We start from the raw sequence: 20,939 nt of genomic DNA on the forward strand, positions 1-20,939 counted from the left end.
CAACATCATCAAGACCTGTTCTAGGGATGAAAAAAAATTCAAAATTGGGGGATGTTCGATCCCTCTAACTGATCGAGACATTAGCTTAATAAACTTATCTAATGAACTTATTATTAAGACAAATAACCGTATAAAAACAATATACTAATAGTCTTCCCATTAAAAAGGAAAAAGTACTCATTCACTTATTAAAAACATACCACTTTTTTTTTTTTTTGGGTGTGTAAATAGCAGAGCACACTGTCTCAAAAAGTTATTAAATGTTCACTAAATATAACCTCGTGCATATTCACTAACTTTCATACGAGAACTACGGAGGTTTTTTTTTCTAGTGAGTATTCACTAAGTTTCAAAAGCAAAGCTAAAAGTTAGAACACTAACTTTCATCCATAGCCAAAAATAGCTTACACATACAGATATTGGAATGAGTTAGTTTTTGTTGATTAGTATAGTAGGTTTATGCAATTTTTGTAAAAATAAAAGTAGTGAACCCTCACTAGTTTTAATATATAAGTACACCTCACAAAAGTAGTGATACCTCACTAGTTTTAATAAACAAAAGTAGTGAGATTGTGATCCATGACACCCTTCAATATCAAAAAAATGCAAATTAAAAGTTCGTAAAGTTTCACTAGTTTTTTAAAAAGTGTTTTATGGTCAAATCTAGAGGATGCTCACTAGTTTTTATAACAAGTGTTACTTTCCAAAATACCTTGTGAATGCCCACGAGATATTATCTAAACTGGAGATATTATCTAAACTGTCATTAGTTTTTTTGAAAAGTGTTTTTTGCTCAAATCTAGAGAATGTTCACTAGTTTTCAAATCTAGTGTTTTTTTTGTAATGTTCACTAGTTAGTGAAGTTTCACTAGTTTTTTAAAAAGTGTTTTATGCTCAAATCTAGAGGATGATAACTAGTTTTTATAACAAGTGTAGTTTCCAAAATACCTTGTGAATGCCCACGAAATATTATCTAGTGAACTATCACTAGTTATTTTTTTGAAAAGTATTATTTTTGCTCAAATCTAGAGAATGTTCACTAGGTTTCATAGTGCCGATTTTTGTAAAGTTTTCGGTGTCCAAATCCGGTGGATGTTCAGTAATTTTCGGTATCCAAACTAGTTAGGTATCTGACAACCACTGCTTAGTGCAGTTGGTCAGTCATTGCCTCTCCTTTGTGGAAGATCTTGGGTTCGAGCCCCACAGAGGGCAGGCCCTTTTGGGGACCAGGGCTATGGATAGCTTCTGGTCTCCCCGTGCTAACTCTAATACCCCCACTAACCTCCGCTGATGTATATCGCCGTGGCAAAAAAAAAAACTAGTTAGGTATCACTACTTTCAATAACAATAGTAGAAAGCATACATGCATAGAAATGGTTATGAACTGAATATTCATGAGATTTCAAGCTTTGTATTCAGCTATCAACTACAAAATGGTATCAAACTATAATAGAATTATTCTAGTGAGAATTCACGAGGTTTTAAGACATGAATATTGAAGCCGAATAGTTGGTGATTTTTTTATAAATGCACAAAAATAAATGACTAGTATCATCACCAAGCAACTATATACAAGGAGGTTTGGATCAGTCAGATCAACTAGTCCTCTTTTGTATATTGGTTCTTCTATTAGGAGTTTCGACGAACACATGGTGTGCAAAGTTCTTTAGTAAACTAGTGAACTCCATAGCTCCCAAAAGGGAACTTCTCTCTCTCTCCATGGACTTCGTACCTCCTCCTCCCCTACCGGCGACTGCAACTTTCCGGCAACGACTCTAAGGAGCTCATTGATGCAGATGAGAGTTTCCCCGTTGACAGTTGTCGCCATGGAGGCTGAGATTTCCGGATCTAGATCGAGGGGAGAGAGGGAGACACGATGATGGTCTCTCGCCATTGCCGGCTATCGTGCATCATCACCGGTGATGGCCTAATTTGTAGAGAGAGAAAGTGGGATGTCGTGGGGTAAAAGTGATTTTTTCGGCAGTTTTTTTACTGCGCCGGGTGACTGGGCCCGGCCAGGCGAGGAAGGGCAGGAGAGGTTGGCGGCATGGTGGTGGTGGTGCGGTGATTGTGGCCGTTGGTGGATCGTGGCATTCAGGTTTTGACAATGAAGATGACAATGAGAAGATGTGTATTCTGCAAGTGAGACTATTTTTGTCCCATTGAAAATAAATAGTGGACCTTGGGCATTGGAAACTACAACAAATGGACACGATGTGATTTTAAGGGTACCCGCGAGAAATCAGCAAAAAAAAATGACCGGAAAGGCTTCATCCGAGAAGTTTTTGTTTGTTTTTTATCGAACAGTTCAAATAAAAACTGATCGAATGAAGCCCTTCTTGGTCAATTTTTTTGCTGATTCCCTGAGAGTACTATTAAAATCACGTTCTGAACACATTGAGCGGCTCGGATCATCGTAATTCGAATGGAAAATGGGAGAAATGGAGAGGTCCTTATTTTAATCTCCTTATTTGAAAATGACTATGTATATATATATATATGATCCTAACTGGGCTTGATTCAAAACACTATAATGGACCTTGAACCAATTCTTTATTTTTATTTTTTATGCATAGCAGCCAATCTGCATTTTTGGTACTAGGCGGGGATAGGATATTCTTCAGGATCTGACAAACGGATAATTACATTGATTATCTGTAATCGGATTTTAATTCTTTCGGGTCAGATTCGGATTGGATATGGCCTATTAATAGACGTATATGGTTGTATCCATTTTATCTCAGTAATACGTAAAAGTGACTTTGTTTTTTAAGGTGGCGCTCGTGCTATAGAGAGCTACCTACAACACTTCGTTCCATTAAAAATGCAAAAAAGAAAATTTCTAACACCCTACTCCATTTGCCAGGCAATTCCATTATTTTTCTAGGGGCATTTTCGTACTCCTGGTTTCCTCTTCGAAGTGAAGCTTATTTCTATTTCTATTTCATCAATTTTGGACTGTTTTCCAATCAAATAGGTCCTAAGATTATCACCACAACAAAGGTTTTAGGGAAAATGACGGCCAATGACGTGTTTTAATAATTAATACCCGCCAAGGACATTTTCAGCATTAACAAATGTTCTTAGCTTGTCCTTGACAAGTATTAATTATCAAAACACGTCCTAGGCCGTCATTTTCCCAAGGTTTTATTGTGACCCTTGAAATAATGTTTGCAGCCCAAATGTTTTTTTGGTAGAAAAGAGTTGTTTTGAAAATAGTTTCTGTAACGCCCCGATTTTTCAAGGAATTTCGGAAGTATTAACTCAAAAATACACTAAATTTTACAAACTATTAGGCCCCTGTTTATCCTTATACAAAAATTACAATTTCAAAATAATACAAAAATCTATGTACATTTACTTAATAAAAGCAACTCCAGAGCGACTCTAATTTTGACACGAATTCCAAGCAACGTTGGCCAAGACTCCGTTCCAGGGGTCCCACCTGTATCAACTGCTCCACTGTGGAATCCTGCACACTCTGGCAAATTGAACGCCGAAGCAAACGATTTGCCAGGATACAAACGTATCCTGAGTGATAATTCACTAAGTAGAAATCTTAAAACCCAATACCACAATATGCAGATCAACAATATAATAATTCATAATACACCGAAGATACAAAATAATAACACATCGTCTTTTTCTTTACTATCCATCATCTTACATGTAATCTAAGGATTCTCTCCGCGAGATCCTTTCCTCCCACATCCACTAACTACAATCGTCTCATGGGTCCACCCTTCCTCTTGCTTGTCCTGCACCAGGGTCCTAGGTGAGCACATCTAAGTTATGTACCGAGTATGTTCTCACTTAAGACCATAACAGGAGGATTGAGTCATCCCATGACGTATCGTACATTAGGGTCGGACATCCACTACCCCACGCTAACTATAACCGTCTCATGGGACCCATTCTCTTTCTCCAAGAGAAACTTCCCATGACATATCATACATTAACGTCTCACTAACTATAACCGTCTCATGGGACCCATTCTCTTCCTCGAAGAGAAACTTTCCATGACGTATCATATGTTAGTGTCACAACACCGGGCCCCTCAGGTAACCCATTTCAACACAGGGCCCCATAGGTTACCCTTGCCATCACCATGGCTCAAATCACAATCCACACAATCACACTTCCAACACTTTATCAATTTCCATTTACTTAACATCGTCTACATGAGTCACTACTCGTAACCACCCAGGGAACCTATTTGTCCAATCTACAGCCACAACAAAATATCACACGGTTCAACATTTCAACTAAAAGTACTAACAACACATAACCATGCGATAAAATTAATCATGTCATAGAATTTATCATGCGAGTAACAAAATAATATTCAGTCAAACAATTAATTACTGCACTTAAAATTAAGTCTATTTCTCTCATTTAGAAATTTTATAAAACATTTTTACTATTTATACATTTTCTTTAACTCTCATACTATTTATAGATTTTACAAACTAATTTTTTTTTATTGAAAAAAATACTTATTGCAAAATTTAGTATTTACTAACTATATTAAATATTAATATGAAATTTTTATAACAACAAAATTATGAGAGGCTATTCAAGTCAATATTTATTAGAGTTAAAGATTAACTAATATATAATCTAAAATATTTCTTGTTTACAATCTAAATAATTTTTACTAGTAAAATATTCTTGTGAATATTTCAAAAATATTTATCTACCCCAATAATTTATTAAACACGTAAACGTCCACCCAAATACAAATCAATAATGCATCATCAATAATAATTTCACAATCAAACACTTGTTAAACGATCATAAATCTTCACAGGGTATAACACTAATCATTCTAGCACAACCGAACTGAATTTTAATATAAACAGGACTAAAAATAAACTAACAATTTAACAGCAGATCATCATCTTCAATAAACTTTAAATCTAAGTCTAAACTCCATTAAAATGCAGATTAAGGTTTCGAGTTTCTGGAAAACTACCTCAAACGCGATTCTAAGTTCGGATAAGTGTTGTACGGTGTCCGTAGATCGCCATGGTGGTTTTGAAATCTCGGGGCAGCGTCCGGCGGCACTCTGATAGGGTCCGCAGCAGCGGTGTGCCCACGAAACTCACGGTGTGCACACACCTATGGCCACAACTCTCTCTCTCTCTCTCTTCTAGACTCAACAATAGAATTGGGGGTAAAATAATATACTGGTGTTCAATTTTCGAATTTATGTGGGTATGTATAATGAGAGAGAATAAGGTAGTGAGAAGGTGAGAGGATAAGTGTAGAAGTGGTGGAATGAGGAAGGAGAGGGATACTGATAATGATAAAAAGATGGGGGACAAGTGCCACATTTGGGGGGGTTTTAAATTTTAATGTATGTGGACGCATGTATATACATTGTGAGAATGTATCTGGACGCTTTTATGTACAGGATGAGAGAGAGAAGTGGAGAATTAGTTTGAATAGAGTTCTACTTAGGGTTTAGATAGGAAAGATAAGAGATGAATATGAATCACTGATTCCCTGTATATCTAAAGTTTAAATACATATCTTATTCAATAGTGCAAATAATATCAATTATACACAAAATAATATTTTTTAATTATTCAATCTAATTAATTATTGAATTAAAAATTTAACAATATAAACTTGTATTAAAAAAAAATTGGATCGAAAATCCGGGTCGTTACAGTTTGCAAGCCAATAAAAATTGCTTATCAGTAATAGAAAATAGTCTTCCAAACACAATTTTTGAAAAAACTGTTTTTCGAAATCAACTTTTGAAAGGAAAAAATTTCATGTTTGAAGGAAAATTGTTTTCCTAAATAGAAAACAGTTTTTGAAAAAAATTTGAAACTAAAATAATTTTTTGAATTTTTGTTTGAAAAAATAATTTTCAAAAACAGTTTTGCAAAAAAGGGTTTTTGAAACTGTTTTTTAAAAACATTGTTGAAAAAGGTGTGTGTGTGTGTGTATATATAGAGAGAGAGAGAGAGAAAGAGAGAGAAGGGAAGAGAGAAGATTTTTGTATACTGATAGGTGTGCTTGATTAGGAGATGTGAGGTCCACTAAATTAAGTTATTAGTGAAAAGTTGCCAGTTTTGATTATTTACTCGCTAAAATTTGGTTAGTGGCTAAGGCCATCCACAGTGGTATAATCAAAAGTCAATTGTTGTTAAAGTTAACAATGTTTGTGCAAAAGAGTGCTCACAATGGTATAATCAAACTTAGCAACATCCTTAGAAATAATCAGATTTTGGGTTTTGAATAACCAAAACTAGCAACCTTTTTCAATAATCAAAACTCTTCTTGGCCTCTCACTTTTCCCTCTTGATCAATGCAACATCTTTAAGTGTTCATTGCTTTTCAAGTACAATATTGACTCATCATCCTTCCCTTCATTCTCTTTTTGTTTTTTTTGCTTTGATTTTTTGTCTTCCTTCTGGTCGGATTTGGTTGTGTGCATCATCCTGAAAAACAATCTCGCCAAGGGGAATTGAACTTGGTGCATGGTGATAGAGTAGATAATGGTGGACTGCCCATGTTATCCAAACCAATGGCTTGACTATGTGGGTTTGATGATTTTTTGGATGTCTTGGTTGTGTTTCAAATAAGAACTTGATTGTTCTACTTCGAACTGTGCTTTAAAATCAGCGAACAATGCTCATACTTGAACTTATGAAACGTAATGGAGAGAAATGAATGGCGGAAAATAGGGGGAGGGGGGGAAATTGTAGTGAATCCCTTATTTTGGTTATGAACTAGAAGTGACCATTGTGAACCTCAACATTGTTAAGCTTAATAACCTCTTAAATGAATAATCAAAAGCTGATATGTCAACTTTTGGTTATTCATTTTTTATTATACCACTGTGAATGGCCTAAGAGAGTGTTAAGTTTGATTATTTCAATGTGAACACTACTTTAAACAAATATTGTTAACCTTAACCACTTTTTAATTTTGGTTAGGCCATTGTGGATACTCTAAGCCTAGATTGGCCTACCAATTTATCTTTTCCTTTCCATGTCCACTTCTAAACAATAAGTCTGTTGACACAGACTTGTTGTACACAGATCCCGCATAGATTTTTGTGTGGAGTCCATTACGGATCTCATACAAACAATCCGAGTCGTTCATTAAATGTAAAATATTTTTTCAAGTGCCCTTACGAAAAATTAGCTCAATCCGAGACTTATAGGTACTTGATCCAATAAATTAACATTTCATTATTCTGAAAATCAAATGAAAAGTTTGGTGATTGGATCAAATATTTATAGGTATCGAAATGAGCTGATTTTTCACAAGGACCCTAAGAAAAATGTTTTACATTTAATGAACGGGTCGGATTATTTGTGTGAGACCCGCAGTGGGCCCCGCACAAAAATCTGTGCAAGATCTGTTACCTGTTTATCTGTGTGTATAGCACAGTTCCTTCTAAATTCGCTGTTTCCACAAGTTTTAGTTTCTCCAATTTAAGTTTAATCCCGGTGTTGCGCTCAAGCTTTTGTTTATTTGTATTTCCCACAATGGTTGCAAAATTTTAAGTCCCCTTTATTGAGACAAGACAAGAACCACTTTGTGACCGCTGACAAGACTCCATAGCCACGATTTTAACTTACTCCTAATTTGGACTGTGCTAACCGCTCAGCCTACAAGTGTTGCTCACACCTCCATCATGAAGGAGAACAGAAACCTCTCAAAAACATAAATATAATCAAACTGCAAAATACTTGAACAAATTCTTCGGTTGTACTTCTTCCGTCCTTTTTTTAGAATTCAGTATTTCATTTTGGAACCATTTTATAAGGTGGTTTCACCAAAAACGAGATAGTTTTACTATTTTTCCGCCAAAAATTCACAATATTACTTATCACGCAATTAGGATTTACATATTATTTATAAGGTGACATTGTACTTACTACATTGTATGGCTATACTACTACACTTGTTACTAAAATATTTTGACAATCAATGTTAGAGATGAACTCACACAATCCAATGGTTAGGAACAATTAAAAGCATCATAGCCATTGCCGTAATGATAATGTCTCCATACTCGGTAAGTAAGAAAAGTTATTACTTTTATAGTGTAATGATAATACTTCCATAAAAATTTACAAAGTGACTCTTATTAGATTGTGTTCCAGAACCTTTTTTTTTTTTTTAAGAAGGTATTTTAAACTCAAAAATAATGTGTTTACACAAATAATTTTTCTAACAATATAAATCTTGTTTGATAGATCTCATCAAAATCTTTTAAATGGTGCAAAAAAATCAAAAAAAAAATTTTTTTATTTACATTATTTTTGAACTTGAAAATGTGAAATAAATATTTATTTTTAAAAAAAGTGTTTTGGAACGGGGCCTTAAAAAAAGGAACGAAGGAAGTAAAAAAAAAAGCACTACTCCCTCCGTCCCTTTTTTGTGTCCAGTATTCTATTTTGGACTGTCCCTTAATAAGTGTCCATTTTATAAAGTTAGGAGGATAAAAGTTGGTGTATTGTCTATTTTGTCCCTAAAAGTATATTTTATTTTGAAAAGTTAGTGAGAAAAAGTATAATGATGATAGATAAGTAAAAAAAATGAAGGAAAAAATTGATGTGAAAAGTGTAATGATGATGTCTTTTTAATAAGTTAGAGTTACGAAATAGAACACTTAAAAAGGGACGGAGGGAGTATCTTTTTCCCAAATATAAGCATTAACTTTTTAACCTATTACTATCAAGGATGTAGATCCTGCCAAGAGACTTCAACAGACAAACATTGACACTTACAGGTGATAGGGATGTGAAAGTTCCCATTTTCACTGATTTTGAAGGTAAGCAAAAATTGCAGGGTGGGATATAAAAGTCCAACCAGAAATTTCAATTCAATATCAACAATCACGTCGTGAAAACAAATCCATATAAATCATCAGCATTTCATCAAAACTGACTTTTGCGAACAATAGTATATTTGGGTAATAGTAATATACCCTTAACTGTAACATCCCAAGTCCCTCAGATGCTGCACTGGTTCTTAGACATTACAAATAAATATACACATGGTTGTTTCGTCAACGAGAATCTCTGGAAAACCCAAACAAGACAGTGAAAGGGGAGGTAAAAGGGAAAAATACAGAGAGAGAGAGGGAGAGAAGCAAATATGGACTCATTTTACAAATATATACATCGATTTAATTCTCAATTTTGAGAAGAGTGTTGAGGGAAGTGCTGTTGAACCGCTGAGCAAGGCCTCGAATCACAAGCACCACAACATCTCTCAGATGACGGGTCTGCACCAGCAAGTCTACTTCATTCTCACTGTCGACTACTATCCTTATTCGGTGTTGGTCGTTTCGGAAAAGCTCCACCTGGACAATATCGTGTCCAAAATCATTTTCAAGTAAAAACAAAACTTACATGAGATTTAGCACACATAATTATGAAATGCCAACCATTAAGGGTATGTATGTTTCTACTGCTAAGCATTTTGATTCAGGGTGCTTAATTCATTATAGCTCATTGTTTCCGAAAAGCTAACACGGTAGAAGATCTCCTTGTAAATTGGGGCCATGATAATGTGATGCTTTATTCCAGGATTTGGCAAGTCTTTCTGCTAATATTACAGTGGATTCGCATTAGATTCGTTTGGCGGTACTTACCTCCGCATTCACTAGCCCTTTTCCCCCTCATCCAAAAAATGCATATCAAACGAAAAGGAGATGTCTACAAGATCTCCCTGGCACTAGGATAACTATTTTTAGTTATTTACTATTACTACAACAAAATGCCAAGGCATTAAAAAAAAACCCATCAAAATTGGTTGATTCTTGTGCCTTAAAAAACATGGTTTCAGGTTGGCAACTGAGAGCCACTAGCAGTCTGCACAATCTCATCTATCTTCAATTTTTTTAACTTTCCTTTTATGAGTCAGTAGTTCAAATCGCCAGTATATCAGGACTTAACCCTTTCCCACAAAAGCACCCACCTCAAGTACAACACCTAATCACACACCATTCTGCATCGTAACAATACAAGACTACCAAAACAAACTATGAAGCAGAACAAATTAGGAGTTCTTAAGGGGGGGTTTTTTATCAGAGTTCTTAAGGTTGGACAGCAGATCTCTTCAGGTAAAGCAAGCAATTAAGGAATCGAGAAATGGTTTTGAACTAAAACTTGTGTCCCAAAGGAAAATCAATTCACTGCATGGAATGGCCTCCCTGTGGAACATGCAACTTCTAAAAGAAAATTTTCTGTTTATATTTAAACTGCTTACAGCTACACGCAGATGCTTAGAACTGGGAAAACAAAATAAAAACTTTGCACCCTATGAAATGAGATTTAGAAACCATATTGAATTCTAAAAAAAGACTTACATGGAATGGAGGAGCATAGGTTCCACGTATTTCAGTGGTGGGAAAAGAAGTTTTCGAACCAGGCTTCACAACCTTGATTCTCTTTCTATTAACCTCCAGAATTCTTCTCTCAAGACTACCCAATCCTGGAACCTGGATTATCAGTAAAGATGAAGCCACTAAGAGAGCATTTTTCTACCATTTCGAGATTGTAAAATGGAAAAACTAAAAACAGGAAACAGAAGCTGGACCAGAACATACCTTTTTCGGAGATCTGTCCTTGTCACACAATGCCTGTTCAAAATGCAGAGCGTGAGCTCATCCTGGATAATTAAATTTCATTTGTTCTACAGAATTAAATTAGGAGATTGAAGTTCTTTTTTCTCTAAAGATAAGTAACCCAACTAAGATGGTTCGTAAGGAGATTAACATGTATTCTTCAAAAAATTACACCCAACTCCTAATTAATTAAGAGCACCAAAGATACCAGAGCATCTTCAATGCAAATTCAGGAAATTTTGTCCGCTCAAAATTCAGAAACAGATGCGTATTGAGATATTCACATTTTTTCCTTACGACAAAACTGGTGAATTTTGGGGCACTCTGGTGGACATTTCCAGTCGAAGAAGACAGAACTTTCTCCCTCATTCACTACTGCTCATATTAAACAATTTAGGGACATAACACAAAAGTTGTAACACCCCGTCCTACATTGAAAGTCTATATGGGTGATCCTGAGTACATAAGGAATCGGGTAAGCTACTACTAACTTGGGTTTAAGCATTTTGGGCCATGTGGTTAGGCTTCAATAAGTTATTGGACCAGTGATTGGCGTGGGATGCTACAAAAGCTAACACACAACTAACACGAAATTAGAGACCCCGGTTCAACTGATAGGAAATAATCTTACTCAACTATGGCTAAAGGTACATACGACACTACTATTGAGGGATTGCAATTAAATCTGAAATTGCAAATATGATTGGAATTGATTACCCCAACAGAATGAGTAAATATCTGTGGAGTTTTTAATTTTATTGCACATGTAACAAATCTAAAGAAATGGTAAAGATATATCAATCCATGGAGCAATCTGAATTTTCATACCATTTACAAGAAAACCGAAAGAGAAGAAAAAACTAATATCAAGGTTGAATCTTAGAAAGCAACCCGAAACAGATTTTAAATAACAAATGCCATCATACCTCGAACTTCACAGATCCAAGATCAAGCTTTTGCTTCACTTCTTTAAGAATATCAGGCTCTACAATGTAATCAAATACCAAATTAGATGCAAAAGAGGAGAAAAAAGTATGAAGCAAGATCAACTATTTCAGCAAAAACCAAAACAACTAGGTAGCATTGCATCGTAGTATGAGAAAGACACAAGGAATAGGATATATAAACACCATAACACAGAAATGAACCCACTCTCACATCAAGTTTTGTTTATCTGTGACACGGATTTGTTTGCCCATACATTCTCAGATGATCCATGATGCCCCTGCGAAGTCCCTTTGTTTTATGCTCGGTTTGTAACACCCCGTCCCACATCGGAAGTCTACATGGATGATCTTGGGCATATAACAAACCTTGTGGGCTACTACTAGTACCTTGTGCTTAAGCTTTTGGGCCATGTGGTGTGGCGTGTGGATCAAAATCAGGGTACTGGGCCAGTGGTCTGCTCGGGGCGTTACAGGTGGTATCAAAGCCATCCATGTACACGACCGTGTGGGCCCATGGAGTTTGGTTTGATTTGGTTGTTGGTTTGATTTATAATGGTGATTATAGTGCTCAACCCCTCGCGAGGGCACGAGACTATAAAGTTGGGGAGATTGTAACAACCCGTCCCACATCGGAAGTCTACATGGATGATCTTGGGCATATAACAAACCTTGTGGGCTACTACTAGTACCTTGTGCTTAAGCTTTTGGGCCATGTGGTGTGGCTTGTGGATCAAAATCAGGGTACTGGGCCAATGGTCTGCTTGGGGCGTTACACGGTTGGTGGTGGTGATTTGTTTGCTTTTGACTTGTGAAAGGTCTTGGTGGGGTTTCTTTGTTTTTGTTTGTCGGTCTTCATTCTGTTCCAGACTTGGAGTCGGTCTATTTTCCAGGACATCCCTCTGTGTAGTAGTAGTATTTTGGTGCTTGATATATAACTCAACTTACCAAAAACTCACCGTACTTCTACAAAAAAAACTTATGTACCTTCGCATCTCCACTTACTGGGAACTTAGGAGTGTCGGTGCTCATATCTGGGTAATATTATAGATTCTTACATCATTACGAATTTCATTCACTCTCCATGACTCTGTGGCTCCAAAACTCTCAAACTACTGTTGAGTCATTGACACGACTACATGTTCCACATTAGCATATGAATCAAGGTTTTCCAAAAAAATTCAACAATGGCATTAATGAAGGGTGGGTCTATGAGTTTTTAAGTCCTGTAGAGAAGCCAGGGCTCTAAACATTCACTGGAATTCTGGAACAGGTAACCTTGGGCCCCATTTACTGGATTTGTACAAAAAGGTTTGGCATGATTTCCACAAAGGCTGGGTTCAGGTGCCCCTCTTCAGATCTGCAGAGTGCAAAAATCTGCATGACCTGCTTGAATCCAGCAGGCATTGAGCACAGCCTACACAACCAAACTATTTTTTGCACGCGGAAATTACCACAACTTCACATAAAAAGTAAGCTTGTAGGACCGGCACCTATTTTTTAATATTTTGTGGCATTACACTCTGAAGAGCAATGTCCAAAAAAGTAAGAATGAAGCCCCCGTCTAAAGAATTAATGAACAGAAAAATAACTGGAAATCTTTACAGCCGAATAAGAAATAAGAACAGGATTTTTTAGATGATCTTGTGGACTACTAGAAGTCCTCTCTTACTACATCCAAAATCCAACAGGGAACGAAATGTATACATCGCTTATGAAATAGTCATGCTTGTGGAATGATATTAGTTAAAAACTAACCACAGCACATTACAAATGTAGTGGAACATCGAAATACAGCAAAAGCATAAAAGAAGTAAAGACACCAAAATGAAATCAAGTTCATATTTTACCAACTGCAATTTGGTCTGTCGATACGGAAACAGGTTGGCCCTCAACTCCGTCCTCTCTAAAAGGAGTATATAATGCTACAAGCCTGTAACCCACGTCATCTACATTAGCTTCATACATTCTCCCAGTCTCACCTGCAATACCACACCATGTTTAGCAAGCAAAAATCCCATCTTATTCAGCTGGATCTTTCGATGAATGATGCTTAAGTGTCGATGTCTTCAACTAGCAAAAATCTCATCTTATATATTAATGGAAACATGTTTTGCACATACTTTTCTCAACTCCCAGACACCTGCCTAACACACGCTAAACATGTCGGGAGCACATAGTTGTTTTTTGAATTTCAGAAATTATGTAAACACTAACGAATCTTTTAAACGAAAGACATTGAGAACTTTAGATTCATTTATTCACCTTTTATAATTTATAATAATAAAGAATATATGACCATAAACGACATTGAGTGAACTTGGTTAACAGCTTTCACTATTTTCTGAAACAGAAAGCGAATGCACATCAAAGTCTTAATCAAAGGAGAAGTGTGAGGGAGAAGGCAGGTAGAGCCACCAAAACTATTAATGGACACAACATATCCACATGTAGGTAGAGCACAAACATAACTACCAAAACACAAATGAAGGTAGTAGCCTTATCTGAATTGCCAATCCCTAAGAAAGCACTGTATCAGTGCCTACCATGGTGCACATGCCCAAGGTAAATGACATCCTCATGAATATGGAAGTGACTAACGAAAATCGGAAGTGGTAAAATGTCGATGTCTCCTTGTCAACCACATCAGTGCCCCCATCATCAGGTGATGTTTGGATAGCATCGGTGGGTGGGTCTGTTGCAGAAGTGGGCAGTCATGGAGGTTCTGGTAAGAGATCTGGCTGCAGAGCTGACCGCACAGGTTAGCGGATGGAAGACTGGATTGGTTGACAATGTCCAGAGGCTGCAGCAGTGCTGGCCCATAGTTTTACAAGGCGATAATCAAGTGATGTGGGACGAGCTCCCACAATGAGAAAGCAACATATACTAATAAGAAAGGAGATTTAATAACAGACGACGATCGGTGAGGCGGCAGAAGATGCGATGGCGAATGAGGAGCGACGTAGAGAGATCGTCTTGTGGTTGAGAAATGTGATCAAATGTTGTCTAGCATTCTTATGACAAAGATAAAGACTATTGTCCCTTTAGCTTCAAATTTTTGAAGTACCAGGAACTAGAGGTGGCAATCCCAACCCACATTTTTTAACTCGCCCAAATCCGCCCACTTATAACCCAACTCAATCCGCCCATATTGTATAACGGGTTAATATAGGTTGAACCCACATGAACCCATATTTCAATGGGTTCAATATGGGTTGAAATTAAAAGTCATCACAAAAAAATTGTTGTCTCTCTCTCCACCGCAAGCATCAACTACCACCATCAAGCCAAAAATCATAAGCAAAACCCTCATCTCTGGTTCTGCCTTTGTCAATTGCCACATCTGTACCTTGCCACCACCACGCCATCCAAGTGCTATTGCCCATGTTGTAAATCATGGCATCCTCGATCAAGTTCGAAACCCGAAATCAAAACTTCACACTATACTGTCTACCGTTGCCCAAAAATTCTCACCAACACGTCTCATGATCACCCAAAGCTAATTTCAAAACCCCTCATTGCTTCAAATCTGTTTCTTGATTTTTATTTCATTGAAAAAAAGGGAATTTGCTTATAATTGTCTACAAATTAGAGTATTTTGGAAAAAAATTGTGTTTGTTTTACTTGTGATTCTTGATTTACGTGTACTGTGGCGGCGGTGGTGGTTATGGAAAAAGAACGCAGGGAGTGGGTTTGGTGGATGGGAGGGTGGTGGTTGATCGTGGTTGTGGATTTCACCAATATCAGAATGACGAGGGGAGAAACGGAATGAAAACAGGTCGAGTCGGGTTTGGGTGTGACTTGACCCATATTTGACCCGGCCTGTTTCAACCCGTTTACTATTGACCCGTATTCGACCCACTCATATTCAACCCACAACCCGTTTCAATCCGCCCAAACCCGCCTGTTTGCCACCTCTACCAAGAACCCTATCTGCCAAAATCATTTGGAGTCAACGTCCGATGTCCAAACACTTGGACCAATTATGCCTAGACATTTGCTATCAAACAAGTTCTTAATCAATACATAGTGAGCAAAATAAGTGAACACATTTACTACTCTTTAGCCAGCAGACAAACCTAGACTACTAACTGACACGTCTTTCCAAAGGCAAAACATCTGGAGCATGAGGCAGTCAACACATACACTCCACTTCTACCACAAGTATAGCATCCAATTCAAACAAAATCAATTGACAATGAGTGGAGAAGCGCCCATACTTGAATAATTGTTTAGGAGATAATGACTAATAGATGAAGGATAATCTCTAACACTACCCCGCAAGTGACAACCAACGCCTGTGTGGAACGGGAATGGGAACGTGGTACGCCACATGTCTTTGTGGAACGCTAGGGGTAGGCTTCTATAGATATCAAAATCAAAACTTACCCTTCCATGGGATAAAACATTTAGTGAAATTAAGTATCATTTTCCAAATTATTCGTGAAAAAATTACATTTCTAGGAACATAGTGACCGAATTTTTCCATTTTCTCTCACCAAAATTCCATTCTCTTTAGATTTTTACATTAAGAAGTTACTTTCTTTCGGAAAATATTTGAGGATTGCTTTGGATTGTTATATTTACCTTTTGGATCGCTATGTTTACTGTTTTGGATCACTATATTCACAATTTTGGATCGCTGTATTTACTGTTTTGGTATGTACCATATTTCAGAATGTTCGTATTGGTATGCAATTCGCTAGGGTAGTAGCATTCCCTGGTAACATAGGTTAAAATAACCAACCGAAAACCAACTGGGAAAGAGTGGAGAGGTTGCATGGTTACATACCAGCTTTGGAGATAATAATCAATCATTATGGGATAAACTCTAAGAACTACATTTGTCACTTTTCATTTAGAGTAAATAAAAGAAACAGAATGTCTTATCAAAAACATATGCCTAGCTGTAAATGGTCAGCACAATGATTCCATACCGGGAATAGAGATAAGATCAGGACTTCCAACCATTGATCTAAGCCACTGGATTCTACTTTTGCCCTCTTTTCCTCCACTATAAACGCCACGAACAGCATATAAGTTGGTGTGGAAACCTCTGCCCTCAATCTCCAACTTATCTATCCGCGGAATGCCTGAAGAACAAGAAGCAAGGATACAATCATCTACTGCAGTACGCCCACTGCTATTTTCCATCTTTCCAGCAAATTTGAACTCTTAACGTTGACCCATCCAGAAGCATTAGAATGTCAAGGAAATCAATCTAGATTTATATTTGAGAAAGACTAAAGTGGCACACAAGAGAAAACTCCTTTAGACCAGAAAAACGTCTCATGGTTACTCATCTTCATCGTTTTCTCTTTCCTTCTTCACTGTTAAACTTTAAGAAGCATTTTATTTTGTAATGGACATATATCTATACATACATACATATGTACGTAAATGTGTGGGCGTGCACGGAAACTTTCCCAAAAAAGTGTTTGAAAAAACATAAACTATTTATTAGTCACCTCAAGAAAGATGAGCATTTTCTAAGATTTTCCAAATAACAAATACATGTCATAAAAGGAAAATGACCAGTACAAGTAGAAGAAATAGTTGTTTCTCCTTTCCTTCTTAGGAAAGCAATGTAGTTATACAGACCTTTAATAAGTCATTCAAAATATAATAAGTGCAGAGAAGATGAACTCAATCCCTTAACTGCAATTGGTCTGTAATCTCCAACTCAATTTAGACAATAAAGTTCAGGAAGATAAATGGCAGGAACTGCAAATTAAAGAACTTGTAAAGGATCATGACAGGTAGTTTGTAGCAAGTTAATATCATTCAATAGATCAACTAGGATTGATTAATAAAAGAGGAACTCTGGTTGGCGAAATTTGCTACCTGAATTACAAAAATGAGATATATAAAAAAAATTTGTGTTTGCTTACATTAGAACCCAACACCCTTCTTACGTTGAAGGGATATATATATAAGCCAATATACTCATGGACCCAACCGCTGTGTAAGCAAGTCCAAATACTTTCTGAATGGTGGCTATATTACGTAAGCATCTAACCAGTTAAGAAACAAACGAACAAGTAAAACAAAATTAATCACAGTGAATTAACTGCCTCGGTGGAAATAATTTTCTGAAGGAAAAAAAAAAAAAAAAGGAAAGCAAAGCAAAGACCTGGCAAAACGGTGGCAGTATCAGCATATGCTGGTTGACTTGACCTTCCAAACACATCATTCACAATGCATTCACAGCGTAGACACAGGCCAATATCCTCTAATCGCAGCTTATAGGAGCAAGACCGTTGAGAAGGTAATGGCTCAAAGGACATGTCATTTCCTGCTTCAGAAGAACAAAACCTGCACCATACCTCTAGTCGTTATTGGAAAAAAATCAAAGTACATGAATGAAAATTATATCAAAAAGTTAGGGCCCGTAATCTGAAAGAAGGTGATTTGGTTCTTCAGGAAATGTGAGCTCCAGTTTGTGCTTTATCATATTCAGTCGGAAGAGTTTAGGTAACATATTCCTTACACCAATAGAAATTCTTGGTTTACAGGATATGTGTCAAAGCTTCTGCACTTAATGTTATACTAGACATTGATGAACAGCAATAACAGCTTTCTATTATAAAAGCATATCATCTGAATGCTTGCTGATACGAGTTCAAAAAACAAAGAGTCCTGATAAGCACCACTTTTCGTTTATTTGGTTGCCTTCTATTGTAGCTACAATACAACTGAATAACTCCGAAGGCACAAAAAATAATGCCTTATGAAAGCAATCCAGATACTTCTGAGAGATTCTTGCAACTAAAACATTGAAGATCTGCAACTGCTACCGCAAAGCATATGAAATACAGGGTGCTATATGGAATTCAGATGTCACACTATACCATTGGTATCTGACATCCTTCTTGTACTTTGCCCAAATATGTTGCTGAATTTCACTCATTGGAATTACTTCAAGAGCTGTGAGTACATCTCCTTCAACCGCCTTTCCAGTAAGAACAAGCATCTCGATATTTGGAAGCTCTGAAGTGACATTTGAAACTCAGATGCCAAGTAGAAATAATATCCTCAAACATTATGTGAAAGCATAAATGACATGTTCAGTCACAAAACATACATTAGAAGCCACTTAGAGGTAGAAGAGTCGGAAAGGAAACTGACCTTAGTCACTCTCTGAGATTAGGCTTACATAAGGATCTAAAAATGTCATTAAATTCTTCAACAACATCAAGAAAAGGGAAGAGGAAAGAAATAGATCATTTTGCATCTTGTTAAAAAGTTCAAGAACCAACAGTAGAAAACGATTATTACTGCATCAACCAGGATGGTTGAAGCAATTCAATATCAACCAACCATTGTAACATGAGCGGAAACAAAAACACAAAAAAAAAAAAAAACAAAACAAAACTGGAGAATCTTTTGGCTCAAATAACAAATTCTGCAGTCGAAATTTCAAATTGGGACCAAGGTCGAAGCCAGATGAAGCCAACAGATTTTGGTGGAAAGGTGAAATCATCATGCATTGCAGTAGTATATCACTTAGATTAATTTCATCACGATTAGTCTTCTAGGGATGGTTCTTTAATCAAGACATGAATATAGACAGTTTAGTTTTCCACTATAAAGTACATTTTATTTTTGGGCTTAAGTACTCTGTACTCGGGTACGAGTATCATGCGCATGTCTGCTAAATTTCAGGATATTTGATGTGTCCAAAAGTTGGGTAGTGAGTGCCATGGACACATCCTAAACACATTTGTATTGCATACTATACAATACGCTTGCATGATATGCTTTGAGTTGCTGAATTCACTTGCAATCAAATTTATTTCTATGGAATTCCCAGGTCCCTTTCATTTGAAGAGACTAAATTGTTAATTTGTCTAAACTAAAATGAGCTTCATTTCTCCTTCAGAATATAATAAACAAAATAGGGGGTCCAAGACTATGTTCGTTTTGGGATTTTGGTTTTGAGATTTTGGGTAATGAGTGGAGAGAGATAGATAGAGAAATAAGAGTAATAATTAAGAGAATTTATTGGGGACCGTACGCAGAGAGAGAATCTCAAATCCAAAATCCCAAAAAGAACATGGTCCAAGTGTCTAAATTGGTACAGGTTTTGGAAACATATCCCACACCCGTGATATCTCTGTCAGACATGGGTACTGTGGTGTAAATGAAGAGTCAATCTAACACCTTTGCATTCAAATGAGAGCTTGGTTCAGCCGAACCTTAGTTGCATGAGCAGGTGTGGGGACTGAGTCTCATGTTGGGAGCGTCTATAAGAGTGCTCATGCTCATGCTTGTGTGCACATGTGTGTGTGTAGTTATTGATATCCAGAGAAAAAAGAAAAAAAAAAAAACATATTTTAAAAATATTTAACTTGCTAGTCCTAGTATACATGTCAATCTGTAATTTGTGTCAACTCCAAATACTGTTTTAGTAAATATGTGTAAATATAATGCTTATACTAAATGCTTGAGTAAATTTGAGTCCAGTGCCTTATCATTACTTCATTTTTCCTCTTGCTTAGTATCTCTTCTTTTGTTTCTTTTGGGATTTATACGATTGAGAGGTTCTATCCTAGTTGGGAGCAGACTCCTTTCTCGATAGGAGTGAGGTTCATAGGAAAGTCAGACTTGGGAGCGAGGGAGTTAAATTCCAATGAGGATTCGCCACCTATTAGGAGGATCCTGCCTGAGGGCCAAACTAGAAGGTTTTTTCGTGCCCTACATTTTATGATTCATGAAGACCATTAGAACACAGCTCTCTCATTTTAAATGCACTCAGTCTGTGTGGTGTAACAAGAGTTCCAATAGGTTCATCATTTGAACACAGTAATGTCCATTTGAATCATTGTGCAGCTGGACCAGAATTCATGAGGATTTGGTTTCCTTGTCCAGTGTCCACCTAGCTTTTAAAGTTGTTAATAGTTGCTATATATACGTTTGTTGATCCAAGTTACATCAGAATGGTGCTTTAAGAGTTAACAAGTTACCAGGGAGAACAATATCAGTTGGCTCAGATAATCGGAGTTCTCCCACAATTGAATCTGAACGAACAGGTGTATACCTGCGATAAACATTGGACAAGTATTTTAAAGTGTACAATGATTGTGCAAATAAATAAAGACGCAAAGTCTTGAAAAAATGATTTCATGAGCTACCAAGCAACATGACCATGGTCTTTGGCAGCACGATACGGTAACTGACAAAGTTATTAGGTGCAAAGATCATTATGTATCTACAAAAGCAAGTATGCCTGTCAAACACAGCCTTTTAGCCGTAGCATTATTAAGCCTTTTAGCTGTTCCAAGTATGCCCATCAAACACAGCCTTTTAGCTGTTGCATTATTAGACATCACAAAACAAGTTCGTGACGAGAATTTGGTGACACCCTTTTCGGATCTGAGTAAAAAACAGAT

General features: G+C 36.7%; 1 protein-coding gene across 9 annotated transcripts in view; it reads right to left on the reverse strand.

Moving 5' to 3' along the window:
* Nucleotides 1-8,875: 8,875 nt before the first annotated feature.
* Nucleotides 8,876-20,939, reverse strand: part of LOC131315192 (187-kDa microtubule-associated protein AIR9) — a 33,146-nt gene continuing 21,082 nt past the window's right edge. For all 9 annotated transcript variants that reach the window (XM_058344303.1, XM_058344306.1, XM_058344310.1 and 6 more), the window contains exons 30-38: nt 20,514-20,587; nt 18,399-18,537; nt 17,681-17,862; nt 16,485-16,640; nt 13,398-13,529; nt 11,530-11,588; nt 10,586-10,618; nt 10,346-10,477; nt 8,876-9,337 (exon numbers count right to left, since the gene is read on the reverse strand). In XM_058344303.1, the coding sequence (XP_058200286.1) occupies nt 9,161-9,337; nt 10,346-10,477; nt 10,586-10,618; nt 11,530-11,588; nt 13,398-13,529; nt 16,485-16,640; nt 17,681-17,862; nt 18,399-18,537; nt 20,514-20,587 (1,084 nt within the window). In that variant the 3' untranslated portion in view covers nt 8,876-9,160. The remainder of the gene's footprint in view (nt 9,338-10,345; nt 10,478-10,585; nt 10,619-11,529; nt 11,589-13,397; nt 13,530-16,484; nt 16,641-17,680; nt 17,863-18,398; nt 18,538-20,513; nt 20,588-20,939) is intronic.

The sequence above is a fragment of the Rhododendron vialii genome, chromosome 13a, assembly GCF_030253575.1.
Source record: "Rhododendron vialii isolate Sample 1 chromosome 13a, ASM3025357v1".
In the NCBI taxonomy this organism is placed as follows: Eukaryota; Viridiplantae; Streptophyta; class Magnoliopsida; order Ericales; family Ericaceae; genus Rhododendron; species Rhododendron vialii.